Source organism: Lepisosteus oculatus, chromosome 1, assembly GCF_040954835.1.
Source record: "Lepisosteus oculatus isolate fLepOcu1 chromosome 1, fLepOcu1.hap2, whole genome shotgun sequence".
In the NCBI taxonomy this organism is placed as follows: domain Eukaryota; kingdom Metazoa; phylum Chordata; class Actinopteri; order Semionotiformes; family Lepisosteidae; genus Lepisosteus; species Lepisosteus oculatus.
In genome coordinates, this window is record NC_090696.1 from 65,678,550 (window position 1) to 65,693,709 (window position 15,160).

At 37.1% G+C, this 15,160-nt stretch overlaps 1 protein-coding gene across 1 annotated transcript in view; it reads left to right on the forward strand.

The window, feature by feature from the left end:
• The window catches only part of dkk2 (dickkopf WNT signaling pathway inhibitor 2), a 34,730-nt gene extending 19,794 nt beyond the window's left edge, over positions 1 to 14,936 (forward strand). The window contains exons 2-4 of the mRNA XM_006629902.3: positions 375 to 525; positions 2,530 to 2,676; positions 10,074 to 14,936. Of these exons, the coding sequence (XP_006629965.1) occupies positions 375 to 525; positions 2,530 to 2,676; positions 10,074 to 10,324 (549 nt within the window). The 3' untranslated portion in view covers positions 10,325 to 14,936. The remainder of the gene's footprint in view (positions 1 to 374; positions 526 to 2,529; positions 2,677 to 10,073) is intronic.
• Positions 14,937 to 15,160: the final 224 nt, after the last annotated feature.

A 15,160-nucleotide genomic window follows, 5' to 3' on the forward strand; every position in this document is an offset into this window, starting at 1 on the left:
AGTGTGAAAATGTCAGCAAAGCTAGAATGCAGACAGGCCCTCAGGAATGAGGGATTACGGAGAGCAGAGCCAAGTTTTTTTTTCAAAACAAGGTCTGTTGTGAGCTATGGGCTAGCAACATAAAGCACATTCAGTTGTGTTTCACCTTAGTTTGTCCATTTAATTTTCTTTTGAATTTGAGTCAAGTTAACTTATCGTCAATACCCATGCTTGAGGATATCCATAAGTGTGCTATTTCACGCAATCATTTTGTCCATAAGTTGTTTTGTGTATGGCTGTCCCCTGAAAAAAAATGCAAAACAGTCTAGTTTGTCTCATTACCATTCCTTAGCATGTGTGACACATTTTCTGTCCCTTTCTTTTTTCAATTCTAGGTTTATCTTTGCAGCAGCGATAAGGAATGTGACATTGGAAGCTACTGCCACAGTCCTCAACATGCTCCCTCCAGATGCCTGGCTTGCAGGAGAAAGAAGAAACGGTGCCACAGAGATAACATGTGCTGCCCAGGCAATCACTGCAGTAATTGTACGTCCATGTTGCTTTTAGTTACCAGAACGCAAAAAGGAAACACTCCTACATCTGATGATGGAAAAGAGTTTATGCCTCGCACAACTCATGTATTAGTCTTTAATGATTGTTTACATACTTGTCACTGGAAATACCATATTGTTTACTGGATGTAATTCAGCGGTGACAGATTCTGTCTTCCTATTTTCTCACTTACCATTTTATTTTTGCGTAAAATGGCTGAGTAAATGATCTCTCAAAGCTGAAAGTGAAGGACTGAGATGGAAAAGCAAGAGAAATTCAGAACCAAAAACCGCTTGACACTAATAATTGTGAAAGTATCCGACTCTGTATGATGAAACACCAGGCAAAATGGTGCATATTTCTGATGCACTTTATGGAAGAATGCCATGGCATACCATGATCAAAAGCATTTAAAGTGACTACACTTTATAGATTGTGTAAGTGTAAAGTAAATATAAACAAGGAAAACGACATGATCATGGGCATACAGTAATAGCATTTTTAATACTGCTTTAACTTTCTTAAAATGTGCCTGGCGATACAAATTGAGAACTGTCTTATAGATCAGCCAATCATAACCTAAGGCGTTACATCATGTAAATGATCAGACATCATGTGACACCACTATTTGGCAAGAATCTGGTCTGGGCTGAAGGAAAGGCAATGTTTTCTGTTTTCCATATTTGTCTTTTGGAGGCATCTTTTTGCACCACAATAGTGAGTTTTCAAGCTAAGGATTTGTGTCCTTTAAACATTTATTTCTCGTCAGCTTCAATAAGTAATTTCTGAGGACACAGACATCTCATGTGACAAAAAGAAGATGAAAAGCAAACACAGAAAGTGATCTACAGAACACATTTCTGAAGTGTAAAAGCTTGGAAAGTATCTGCAAAAAGAGATGAATAGTAGATAAATCACAGTCAGTGTATAAAATCAGCAAAGAATATTCTGCCCCTGTCATTTTCTATTATTTCTGTTCTGGAACAAAATCTGACCTCACATGATGCTAGGCAATAAAATAAACAAAACACATTTTTAGTGAAAAATGATCTATTTGAGACAGCTGTGAACCATCAAAAAAATGTATTTTTCCAGGATGCTCTTGTTTTTTCATGTGGATTATCTCATGTGTATGACGAATGATAGACTTCAGTATTTTGTATCTTAAATGTTCTGTAGTAAACCCTTCACTTACTGTACCAGTAGGGTGGAAATCCAATCTAGGATACAGTATAGTAGTGAAGACACACAAAACCAATAATTTGGCAATGCATCTTGGTAAGAATGCCTTTAATTAAATCCAAAGTATTTGTTTTTGCTTTAATTAAAAATGTGCTGCAAACTGCACAGTAACTACACTACCAAAGGTTTTGTCAGATGTTACCAATGAATGCTGTTAACAGAATCATCAGTTTCTAATCATCCCTCTCTCTAAAGTTAATCACTTTCCATTTCTCTCTCTCAATTTGTTAGACTGATGACATTTAAACAGTTCACTGTTTCCACATTTCACTGAATGCTCTAGTGCCAAGCTCCCTCAGTTTGATCTCTGAACATATTCCTGAGATATCTTGCTCCACGTAAACCAGTCTGTGTGAATGGCTGTCATATTCACCCCATAGAAACAGTATCAAATTCCTGTATGACAAAAACTTCTGTTGGAAGTTTATGCTTTGCATAATGAACCTGGTTATGGCATCTCTTCGTTTTTCAGACAGTTACAGTATCTCCAAAAGTATAGTACGTGTGTAGTAGCGGAACACATACCAGTCTGAGCAATGACCGGTTTCCTCTGCAAATCCGTCTGAAAAATATTTCAAATCAACATTTGTTCACATGTAGAGTCTGAACGCCTTTGACAAATCAGCAGGCTTAGAATGCAGCTTGCACAAACACTTTGGATCTGTATGAGTGCTCGGTTTGTAGAGTTCTAGAAAGAGAGAGGGACAGCGGACAGAATTCAGACCAATGTTTTTCTTTTCATCTTTTTGATTGCAGACATTTGCATTCCTATCACCGAAACTGTCCTTGCGCCACATATCACCGCGGTAGAGGGGCACAACAAGAAGACTGGACAGCTTTCCACTAAGGAAAAGGGTTGGCCAAAGACTGGGAAGGCACAGTCCAAGTTACCGCATGTGAAAGGTTGGTAGCAGATGCTCCGTCTTCCACTTTCCCTTGTGGCCGTATGGGAAACCAAGTGCTATTGTAGAAATGTTGTTGATTCCCGAAATAGTAGGAGCTGAGAGCTGATTAACTTTTTTTAAAGGCAAAAAAGTCTGCATATTGTTGAGACGCGTTGAAATGCAAGTGTAGTAGATGTTCAAGAGAAAATGTACTTTTTCAAGAGACTCTGTTCCCTCCTGAAATGGATTTAAGCATTAATAACTCTCTCCACCATACACCTGTATGTCACTCAATTTGTTTAAACACCAAATAATTGTTCAATGTGTACACAAGGAGCAATGATATAAATATTGTGGGCAGAATGTTATCTTTTTAGATTTAAATAAGGTTTTTTATACATGGCTGTGTTCATACAGTATGTCTGGGACATACAATGGGGACAGATTGTCTTATGCCCTTGATTTCCCACACAGAAGGAATGACTAGTCTGAATGTAGCTCCTAATGTAATAATGAGATAATACTTGTACAGAAAACAGTTTGTCTCAGACACATCACATCATATCAACAATCAGCTGAATGTCATATAGGTATTTAAGCCTATCTTTAAAATGAATAAAACTACACACCTATGAAAAATCCAGATAACCACTGGTAAAATCACCACAGAGGAGCTTCTCTGCTTTTCTCCTTCTCCAGTGACCCTTTTACACATGACCCTAGCTGAATCATTATCTCCTGTTAGTCATGGTTATTAACAACATATTGTGAAGGTGGCGCCAGTCCCCAACTATTTTAATAATTATCTACTGCCGTTATGTCATCGGACCCTTGAGCTGTTAACACGGCATGGGGTGCAGACATAACCACATTACAATGTTGTTTCTGCACCCCATATAAAAGTCATGTACACTTACTAGCAGCAAATGGCATCCTGTATCATATATAATCAAAAACTGATGCATCTCTTTTTTTTAAATAAATAAGCAGTTCTAATGATTTCTTTTTAAGCATGACATAACAAATGAAATATGCAATACAGAGTGATAAAAGGTAGGAAATACTGTAGTATATAGATGATGGCAGGGTGAAAATGATGAAGAACCTCAAGGAACAGGGGTGTTTCTTTCTTATTGTGAACTTGAGTGTAATGCTGAAACCCTTTGAAAATTACACCGGAATGCAGTCGGGTAGAAGGACAATCTTCAATTTACACGTTGTATTGGTAATTATCTCCAACATAAGAAAGATTACAAATGAGAGGGGTACATTTGGCCCATCTAGCTGTTTGGTTTCTCATTGCTACTTGACCCAAGGATTGCAGCCAGTTATTTCTGAAAAGAAAAGCCAGGTTTTTGGTTTCATCAGTATGGTTGGGTAACTTGTTCCATATTCCTTTCTAATACACAGTTTACTCTTGTGTCTTCTGGTTCATGTTTCATTGTTGATTTGGTAGAAGTCCATAGGACTGACTTTATAAATACCCCTGAGCATTTTGAATACTTGAATCAGGTACCCCTGTAGTATTTTTTGTTCAAAGTTATTTTTTTTTCTTGCTGTTTAAGCGTGTTTTTGCAAAACATCCTTTTAAGGAGTCTAATTGGAAAACTGAGCCCATCCTACCCAAAACGTCTTTTAAGAAGTAAAATATATTACATATAAGCAAATAAGCTTCTTTAGAGATGTTTATTAGTTGGTGGTGCCATATAATGAAAGCTTACAGTATATAGCATTCTGATGAAATACTGACAACTATTTCTGGCAATTTTGTTTTATCCTTTTCCTCATAAAAATGCAACAGTTATCTAACTTGAATTTTAACCAAATGGTTTATACTGTGTCACCTAGGCATTATTTTTATGAGTACTGGAAATGTGCTACAATCTTTGCTTACTGGTGATTAAATGTTGACAATTTTGTTCAATAAATTAGAATTTAAAGTTGATTTCACTCCCAGAATCTGTCAGTTATATGACTTTTCATTAAAGTAATACCGCAACATTTCAAGGGATACATCCAATATATAACATGCCATGAGTCGCAGCAAAACAAGAAAATTGAAAACGAAGAGATGGATGTATTATTTTGTGAAAAATGTTCCATTCTTTATTATTAACTTATTTGGGTTATACTTTAACTCATAGATATACCTATTTTTTTACAGATGGGCACCATTGTCTCAATCTGAGTGAATTACCCCAGCATGTGAAATTTGAACCCATAACCTTCCACTTGTATGTCCTGAACCATGACCACTGCTCCTTTTATATTCATACAGTATGTCACATTCACCACAGATATCCTTTCCAAAAGTATGTCAGATCTGATTATTCTGTATATAAAAAAACATATTTAAAATCCATACTCAAATTAGAAAATATAAGAAAAATGGAACTTGACTCGGGCGCACAGTAGCACAGTAGTCAGCATTGGGACTACGTTGCAATGCTGAGGCTCCCGTGTTCAATTCCGGACCTGGGGTTCTGTCTCCATGGAGTTTAAATGTCCTCTGCATGTTTGTGTGGGTTTTTTCCTGGCTGCTCTGATTTCATCCCACTGTCCAAAAACATACTGGTAGATTAACTGGCTTCTGGGAAAACTGATAATGGTGTGAGTGTGTGTCTGTGTGTGCCTTGTGTTGGGGCTGACATCCTGACCCGGGTGTACTCTGCCTTGCACCTGTTGCTTGCTGGAATGGATTCCAGCTCCCTTGCATCCCTGAATTGGAAGAAGTGGTTAGAACTTCTCCGTGGGGCAGAGCGGTGGCTCTGTGGCTAAGGATCTGCGCCTGTGGCTGGAAGGTTGCCGGTTCAAATCCCGCGGCTGGCAGAGGAATCCTACTCCGTTAGGCCCCTGAGCAAGGCCCTTAACCCTAACTGCTCCAGGGGCGCTGTACAATGGCAGACCCTGCGCTCTGACCCCAAGCTTCTCCCTGTCTGTGTCTCCATGGAGAAAAGCTGGGGTATGCGAAAAGACGAATTCCTAATGCAAGAAATTGTATAGGGCTAGTAAAGAAACATTAAAAAATAAAAGAACATGAGAGGATTGAATTTGACTAAGAATGGTATGTTTACCAGTTAAACACACAGAGGTACACCTTGTTTTATGGAGTAATTACATCTCAGAAGGAATTAAATTCTACAGGAGGGGAAAGGATTGGCAAGATAAGAGGATAGTTTCTGCATGGAATTAGGCAGCAGTCTGGGCCAATTAAAGAGGGAAAAGGTTTCTGTCTACATTAGGAGACTAGGCTATCCTAACGGCTTACAGACCTGAAAGAATCTGCATTTTAGGAATACTCAAGATAACGCAGCTTAGGTTTGTGGTCATAAGGGAGGTCATAAGTGCTGAACAGGTGGTCATTGTGTTGGCCAGGCTCAATGAGGGTTAGGTGTGCTGTGGAGGTACAGGGTGGACTGACCGAGCTAGGGTGATGGGAGGCACTGGGATTTTAAAAGAGCCTGACATCATTTTTCAGTGTAACAGCAGGTTATTGACAGAAAATCTAGAGTGGTGTCCCTGGCCAAACAGGATCAACCAGAAATAAAATTGTGGTTGCTAGTGAAGATGAAGAAATCAGCATGAAGGGTGATGTTGAGTTCAATGCCCCAATGGCTCGTAAACTGATTAATGATTAGTGAAGTAAAGATTGAAAATTAGGCATTAGGTTTTAAGACAAGTTCAATGCTGCAGTGTCTCATGAGGTGAAGGAATTGTTTTTGTGAATATTGCAAATGGGCGACATGGACTTGAATTATCCAATGCCAACTGATTTAAGAGGTAAGATGAAGAGTATAAGAAACGGGGTACACCTTAGTTTATTTTAAAGCACTAGTGTTGACTGTGCGTCAGTAGAAGGTGGAACAATAATCACAGAAAAAAGAGAATGAACTTGCAGTTTTCTCTGAGAGGTGACCCATATGTGAAATCTAGAATTGCAGAGGAGTTCCAAAAGATAAAGACAGCCCACATAAAACTTGACAAACAAAAGTAGAATGTTGACACGCTATTACAGTATTATGTGTCATGGCTTTGTCATAATTAACTGTCTTTTAAAATGTGAGCCAATAAATGTGTTTATTATATCATTGCTTGAGATAACAATACTGGGATCAATTCATGTAATTTCATGAATATGTAAGGTGCGTAGTGTTCGGTTTTTGAGTTAAGTTACAGTTGTCATATTGAGTTGATTAAGAATGTACAGTACTGTACATAAATAGCTGTTCTTAAAGTTAAGATTCTTCTTCAACATTCAGCAGACTAGCCCAGACAAAGCAGGACACCATCTCTGTGAAGAACAGGCCAAATCCCGGAAGACAGATAGTTACTGCATTGGGCTGGGACCCTCATATCTATTTGATCCATCTGTGTAATTGTTTTCAGACTGCAGTGGCTGCAGCATGAGACATTCCAAGAGGAAATAACCTGTGCATCAGCAGGAAGACTATAGCACTGTTTGCATAAAAATGATCTACAGTACATGTTTGGAGGCTATTTTGGGGTTACATGCTGACAGATAAGAGATGAAACTGCCATCTTCTGTGGGACAGAGAACACATGAGTTGGCAGGAGAAACAGAAGTAGTGTGTTTCATTCAGCGATGAGTGACATTTTTGTGCTTTGAAGAACTGATTGGAGACAATGTGCATGTAGACGGTCATGAACGCTATTCAAGCCAGCTGGTGAGGCAGTGGATCTATACCGAAAAGAAGAGGAATCTTTTGTAACAGGAAGCTTTGATGTAGACTTAGGGCAACATTACTGCTCTGTACAGGGTCAAAGCAGGGAAGAACAGAATTGATTGTGCAGAAATCATAACTGCTTGAATATATTAAAAATGGTATAAAAATCTATCTTTAATTGAAGCCCCTATTCAGAAAGACGCTCAGGGCTGATAGTAATCTCTTTAATGTGGTATTGATTCTTGTTTTATTTAAGCAAGCTGGACAGGAAAGCATGTGTTTCTCAAGGATGTTGGAGCCTCTTGTCGCGTGTGAAACAGCCTTTGGCAGGGGAAAAAAATACCATATAATTTCATGGAAAAGATGCATGACTGATTAACATCTTTAATAAATATTTTCTTTACTAATTATGACCTTTGAAACAACCATGTAAACTGGCTAAAAGGAATATCATGTTCTGCTTAACTGAGAATTAATTAGAAAACAATTGAGGAAAATTTGCTTTATTTAAACAGTTATGTGTTAAAGATCCATCAAGGAATTTGGTTTTAATGTTGAGGCAGAGCTGTTTCATGAGTGCACAAGAATATGCAAGGAATATAGCTTTGATAAGAGGCTGAAATTGATCACATAAGTTTGGGTGGGATTTTAAGATCTCGATTTACTTTGCTCATTCATGTACAGTAGATTGCTGATCTGTCTTAGACTTAGACATTATTATTTTCTTTTTCCTCAGAATTTTTCATTCTTTATGCAGAAACATTCTTTGGTGATCATCAAATGTAATTCAGTTATCCTGACAGATGTGTATTTTATAGGCATGATAGGCATGATCTGTATGATAGGCATTGGCTACTACAATCTCATGTTTTCTTCTCATGAATAGAGGTGTTTTGATTGTTTTATTTATGTTTTTGTTAATAACAAAGATGTTATAATATATCCAGTACTGTACAGTATATGGTACTAGGGCAGGCTAAGACTAAGGCTAGAACTGTAATCTATAATGGTGTTACATAATTAATGAAGACTTAATTAGATTTATTTAGTTATTGTGTTCTTAACAAGATAGCAAAAGATGACTGTCCTTTTCCATGAATGAATACAATTCCTTTTTGTGTGAAAGCTGCTATTTATAAACATTTTACCTCTATAGATTCAGAGTATTTATATCCTTGTAGATTTAGTATCCTGTGATGTATCCTGGTTTGTTGTCTCATTTTTACTTTATGATTCACGTTTGACTCTCCATATTTCACAAAACTTAAAAAGAATGAATTCTCATTTTTCATTTTAATTGTCATCTGTCTGGAGTGAAGCAAACTCTGCATCATTTGACAAATTGAAAATTACAAAACCAGAACTTGATGGCAGGATTCCACTAGGTAAAATCAAGAGGCCTCTGGCAAATGAGAAAGTCATGGGTCTGTAAATTTGCCATTGGTGGGCGGGTTGAGGTTTTTGACCTTATCTGGGCAATCAACCTCATTCCATTTTATATTGATATGACTGTTGATGAGGGAGTGTATTTATTTCACACTTGGACATAACCACGAACCCAGAAGTTTTGAAAATCAACCACCATTCCCTTTTAACTTGTACTGATATTAGGGATTTGGAAACTCAGGAGATAAGTATGTAATAGAGAAATAAATGATGTGGTCAAATTGTGAATCTTGCCAACTTTCACTCACCAACACATACTCCATCTGCACCCTTGAAGCAGCACCCTGGCTTATTCCTTGTGGGAGCAGTAGTGCTTTCAGGTTTGTCCTCATTGGCAGGCTGCTTTTCCCTCAGCTGCACCACAGAAACTTTTTAATATGTTTTGACTCTAGATCATGATAAATAGGTTTTGGCCGAGTTACTGAACCAACAATAATTAAGCAATTAATTAAGCAATTAGTGATACTGTATGCAGCCTGAGATGTATTAAATAAAAATGTTCTCTGAACTTCTAAAAGCTTCCTTTTCAATGTATTTGGTTCAAAAAAAAGTTTTGGGTATTTTTGTACTGTATCTGAAAAAAGTCTCATCTACATTTTCGTTTTAACAAGAAATTCCTCTCAGTTTAAACAAGGTTAATTGAAGTAGTTTGTTAGTTTTACTGTGAGCAGCAACCCTTATCGATGCTAATTGGAAACTTCTGTCGTTTCAGAGTTAAAGTGCATGGCACATTACAAAAAAAATATCATGTGTACTATACAAATGCAAGTAAACCTTTTATATTTACTGTATAAATATTTATACATTTTTGTATATGTACTATATGCCTGTAATTTAAAGTATTAATTATAGTCATTAGTCTTCCATTCATGTTTTCTCATAATTATAATATTCAAGCTAGATTTTGTCTTTGTCAGCCATGCTCCTTCACAGCTGCAATGTCCCCTGAGTAAGTGTATGACCTTTAGGAAGGCTTCACTTCCAATAACAGTAGCAAGAACCATCCTCATGCAAGACTGCCATTGTAATCTTGTAGTTTTTCCTCGTTTTATCCCATTTTTTATGCATTTGTTCCACTTAACCAGGTTGTTTTATTTTATGAAACCTGCTTTATCATAAGTCTGTAAATTATACCCTTTCATTTCCAGCTGTTACACCTCACAGTAAGCCATTTTGAAGGCAAACTCTTTATCTACAGTATTTGCAGTCCGTCATGAGTTTGTCCTCCTTGAACCTGGTGCACTTGTTACACAAATTCGAATATTTCGTTTTTTTCCTCTGACAGGTCACGAGGGAGATCGATGTCTCCGTTCCTCTGACTGTGTGGAGGGTTACTGCTGTGCCCGCCATTTCTGGACCAAAATCTGCAAGCCTGTCCTACAGCTGGGCGAGGTGTGTACCAGACATCGTAAGAAGGGCACCCACGGGCTGGAGATCTTCCAGCGCTGCGAATGCGCGAAGGGCCTTTCCTGCAAGATCTGGAAAGACGCCACTTCCTCGTCCAAATCAAGACTCCACATGTGCCAAAAGGTGTAGAGGGACCTTTGGCCCATTCTTTTCTAACTGTGAAAAAAAAACCCCTCATATTTAAGACAAGAGAGACACAGTGAATAGGGACACGGAAGGGAGCTTTGCAGACAGCGGTACAGGTGTGGAACATACGAACGATGGTATTCGGGATGCAGTAGGGTTGGCCATGAAGTAGTCTACTGCGTGGCTTCCATGTGTAAATAACATTATCTGCTATAAGTGCCATTCTGCTCTGCAAGGAAGATATTTAACCATGTAAAGCCAAGCTTTTACTTTGACTGTCACCAGGCAAGGGTGTTAAACTGCACTCCTCAAAAGTCACACTCGCGCAGGCTTTTTCAAGGCGTGTTAAGGACATTGGCTGCTTAAAATAGGAAATAATTGAAAATGTATTCATGCAGTCTTACAGTCAATCAAGGCAATTAAGTCAAGTCAACTATCACATTTAGTACTGAAGTGGAATAAAAGCCATGCAAATGTGCCTATTTTTGTGCTGTAGAGTTTGACACCCTTGGATTTTGCATTGTGATGTTTCATGTTTTTCTTATGGGAACATAAATATATACATACTGTATATTTTTTTTCTTTCATTTTTCACAAAGTGAATTCAGCCTGAAATACTGCACTTTGGCTCTAGCAATAGCTCAACTGGGATGTTAAATGATTTCAAAGCAACACAGTTGTTTGGGATTCTAACTTGTTTGGGAGTGTTTTCTCCTCCAGTACCAGGGCCGCACCAGTTACACTTGTGTTAATTTCAGTCTGTGTGCAGACACGTCCAGAAAAGCTACCTTTTCTCAACACAGCAGAACATCTTGTGCTAACAGCTTTAGGTTTCATAGCAGCAAGATCGATGAGATGCTAATTTGTGCCTGCGTGTGTGAAAGTACAGCTCTCCCTTGCCCTGCCAGGATGTTATTCTGGTGACTTTTGGCCTCCACCATTGCATTGTGCCACTTCTAAACAGCAGGCTGGGTCCCCTGTCAAGGGAGTATTTTATACTGTTTAGATTTCAGAGAGGGGTGACATCAGTTCTGTTACTCGCTCAGGACAATAAGATCTGTTACATGTGTACTCTACGACAGTCTGGTGTCAGGTTACTAAGGATGGCCATAACCTTTAATAACAATAAGTGGCTTTCTGATGATGGACGGATGTAGTTTTGTGTTGGGTTTTTTTCCATAAGGGAAAGTGTGTCTGTCCAGTCACATTATTAGAGATGACTAGAGCAGAATGCAATTACAAATCAGACAGAGCCACTCAACGAAATGACATCCATATGAGCAGAGTGAGATTTTTGCAAGCAAGTGGAAGAATTGTGGAAGTAATTCCAAGCATGCAAAACAAATTATCGCCCTTTTTTTAAAAAGAGAGAAAACATCAAATAAATAGAAAAAAATAGAGTGATGTCATTTTGAAATTATTTAAAAATTGTAACCCATGTACCAATTACTCATCATCATTATTATTTTTAGCATGGACGTTTGCCACATGTTGTTTGTTTAGCCTGGTAACATTTGGAATAATCCGTTTGAACATTATTTCATATTATTTAGAATTTTACTAATATCTTACAGGGGTACAGAATCCATTTTTTCAGAATTGATGTTGCTGCCAAAACTATTTCCCTGCTTTCTGAAAGGAGTAATTTCCTGTGCAGTTACACTTGTATTTGCAAGCAGAAGTATATTAAAAATATCTCAAAATGTCCTGAAATCAACTGCAGCTTTTTCTGCATGTGATTTTTGAGCTTCAGATTTATGAATATCCTGTATGTGCCTTTAAATCTGGGCCTTTCAGAAAATACTGTTCTTTTCTCAAAACCTGAAGACCATGTGCTTACAAAAATGCTGCATGAGCTGAGAAAGGAAAGTCAATGCCGTTTCATCTCGGCTGTTTTTTTTTCTTTGCCTCCACGTGGCAAAATCCTCTGTCCTACTCACACTGACCTCTGGCATGGGTAGTGTGCTGAATAATACAGTATATGCTTTAGGACTGTTACAGTACATTGCCATTCTGTCTTCAGTTATTGAATACATATCCGACACGTATTGCAATAGTCCAGACAAGCCCCTTCTCAAGTTAATGTGATTATAGTCTCACTGGCTTTAACTTGTCTGGCCATACTGAGAAATCTATACAAGAGTGAACAGAACAGCGATGAAAGGAGAGAAAGTCCAATCTGTATTTATAGTGATGAGGGAACAGAAAAGGGGGCTTGTCTGTCTCCCAAACGTTTATTAACCCCATTGACAACAAATCTGTCTATACATTGCTATAATGTACATGCAAGTTTTGTAAATCTGTTTTTCTGATGTGGACAGGTAATCAAAAAAAGGTTAATACCATCTGTCATGATTATTAATGAACCAATTATTAGTAAAGCTTTGGTTGCTTCCAAACATTACTGTTCCACATACAGCTATTTTCCTGTTTTGATGGTCAATTTTAAGTTCAAAATGATGAGGGTTACAGTCTGACATTGTTATATCTATAACCAAAGAAATGCAAGATTATTTTTTTCCAAAAATGAAATGCCAGAAGTACACAGTAGTTGTGCAACTGCCCAAAATAAGAAGTAACGTCATTTTAGTCCTCAAATATTCTTACAGTCTGTAAGAAGTTTAAACATTTCTTTATGAATTTTTTTAAGAGTGTCTTCTTAGAATATAGTTCAAGTAGGGAACTGAATCAGCATGTGTAGGCTTGAAAGGAACAAGTAAAGGTTTATTCCAAGCTGAAAAGAGAAGAAAGGAAACACAACGTTTCGGCTGTGGAGCCTTCTTCGGAGCCTCACTCCTGAAGAAGGCTCCACAACCAAAATGTGTTTTCTTTCTTCTCTTTTCAACATAAAATAAACCTTTACTTGCTTCTTAGAATATTGACCAACAGTGCAGTCCAAACTATAACAAATGGGCAAGAAAACAGTTTTCAGATCTTTAATACTGTACAGTATATCATGTCTTGATGAAAATGAATTGGGTGGAAAGTTAACTACGTATATATGACGATAAACCTTCACTGTTGATTCTATGTGTGATGAGAGGAGGATGTTTTTGTGCTTGTCACCCTCTAATTAATAATCTGTAGAGCTCAAATCCCAGACCTGAGATCAGTAACACACATTTACTGTAGTTTGCATCTAATGGAAAAATTTAAATTCAAGCTATTAAGTTTGTGGAAAAGAATAATTTGTATAAAAGAGTTCATATTGTGTGTTACTAGTTAAGAGGGCACAATCTTGTCAAAATGAGTTATATCCCAATAATAAAACGTATCTTTATAAATGTAATAATAGTTTTACCATCTGCACTGTTTTCCTATTCTTTCTGTTCCTAATATTAACCTATTTTTAGAGGATATTGGGCATTATTTTTATTTTTCCCAGAAGTTTAGGTGTCTTTAATTTAGAAACAACCATATTAGTTTTCTAAAGGCATTTATGTTGCGGTACTATACAGTATGCACAAACTATCCTTGTCTTCATTCTCGTATGCACTCAATTTCTTCTGTTTAAAAAAAAGCAAAAAGCTTTTATATTGTAAATAAAATGTCCATTATTCAAAAGTGTATTTATGAACCAAGAATATATCATGTACAGTTTTGCATTACCTTGTATAATAACAAATAATCTGTTTCTGGTGAGGAGAATGTATTCATGTGGGCTAGTGTCTTAAGTTATGAAGTTCAGTACTACAGGTATGTGGTCATACAGTAGAAGCAGTACAGATAGGCATCAGTACTTGGATTAATTAGCAGTTTGCTACCATAGTGAGTATATGACATAGTTCTAACATGTATAGTACTAATGCTATAAGAGATGCAAGATTCACATATGGTATCACTTAAAATGATGTGTAAATCCCTTTCTCATGCTTCAAGATGTGTAAACTGATTAAAAGACACCAATTTGTGCATGACAACAGATGTGAAAGCCACATCAAATGTGTGCTCATTGCACTTCAACACTAAAGATCTAATCAATATTGAAACACATCGTTATCTCTCTGCCATTATGATGTACAGTATCAGTGCTGAGAACGCAGCAGGATTGAATGCCAAACCAGACCTATAACTGTGCTTGTTTTGAACTGGTATGAACCTAAGTGATCGATTTTTACAAGTCACCCAAATCTGTAATGGGAAAAACACATGTAACCCTGAACTGCTGAAGAGTGTGAGAAACACATTACAATCCTGGAAAACTCATGTCACATTTTTCTATTTTTCTTTTAGCATGAAAGCCAAGCCAATGAATATTGAATGAATGCCTAGAGCCTTTCAATGAACATATTACCATATTCCATAAAGCTACGGTAGTTAACAATGCAAACTGTTTCTTTCTGTATATTAAGAGTTAAGAGAAATCAACTGAGAATGGTCTTCTTATTTACATTGAGAGAACTGAGTACAGTGGGGGAAAAAAAGTGTATTTCATGTTTAAAAACTGATGTAAATAGAACTAAAAACGTGTACATTCTTTTAGAAAGCTATTGCTGGTGCATTTTTAACTGCAGATGTTTAATCGGGAATCTGCAATTTTGTAGAGCTGTTAATATTTTATAACTTTTTATTGTTGTGTATTTACTTTTCAAAATGAATAAAAATGTATTTTGTATTATGGCTTTTTTTATTCAGCACCTCCTTCAGTTCTTCACAGGGACTTTTCGTTGCTGTGTCTTTGGTTGAAAATAATTGGGTTTAACAAACGTGAACCCTCTTTATTAGAGAATTAGAGCAAAAACATTGACATATGGAAAATTCTGGAAACTTATCCATGTAATACTTATTTTATACAAAGTATACACATTTTTTCTGTATATCATATTCTTGCAAAGAGGT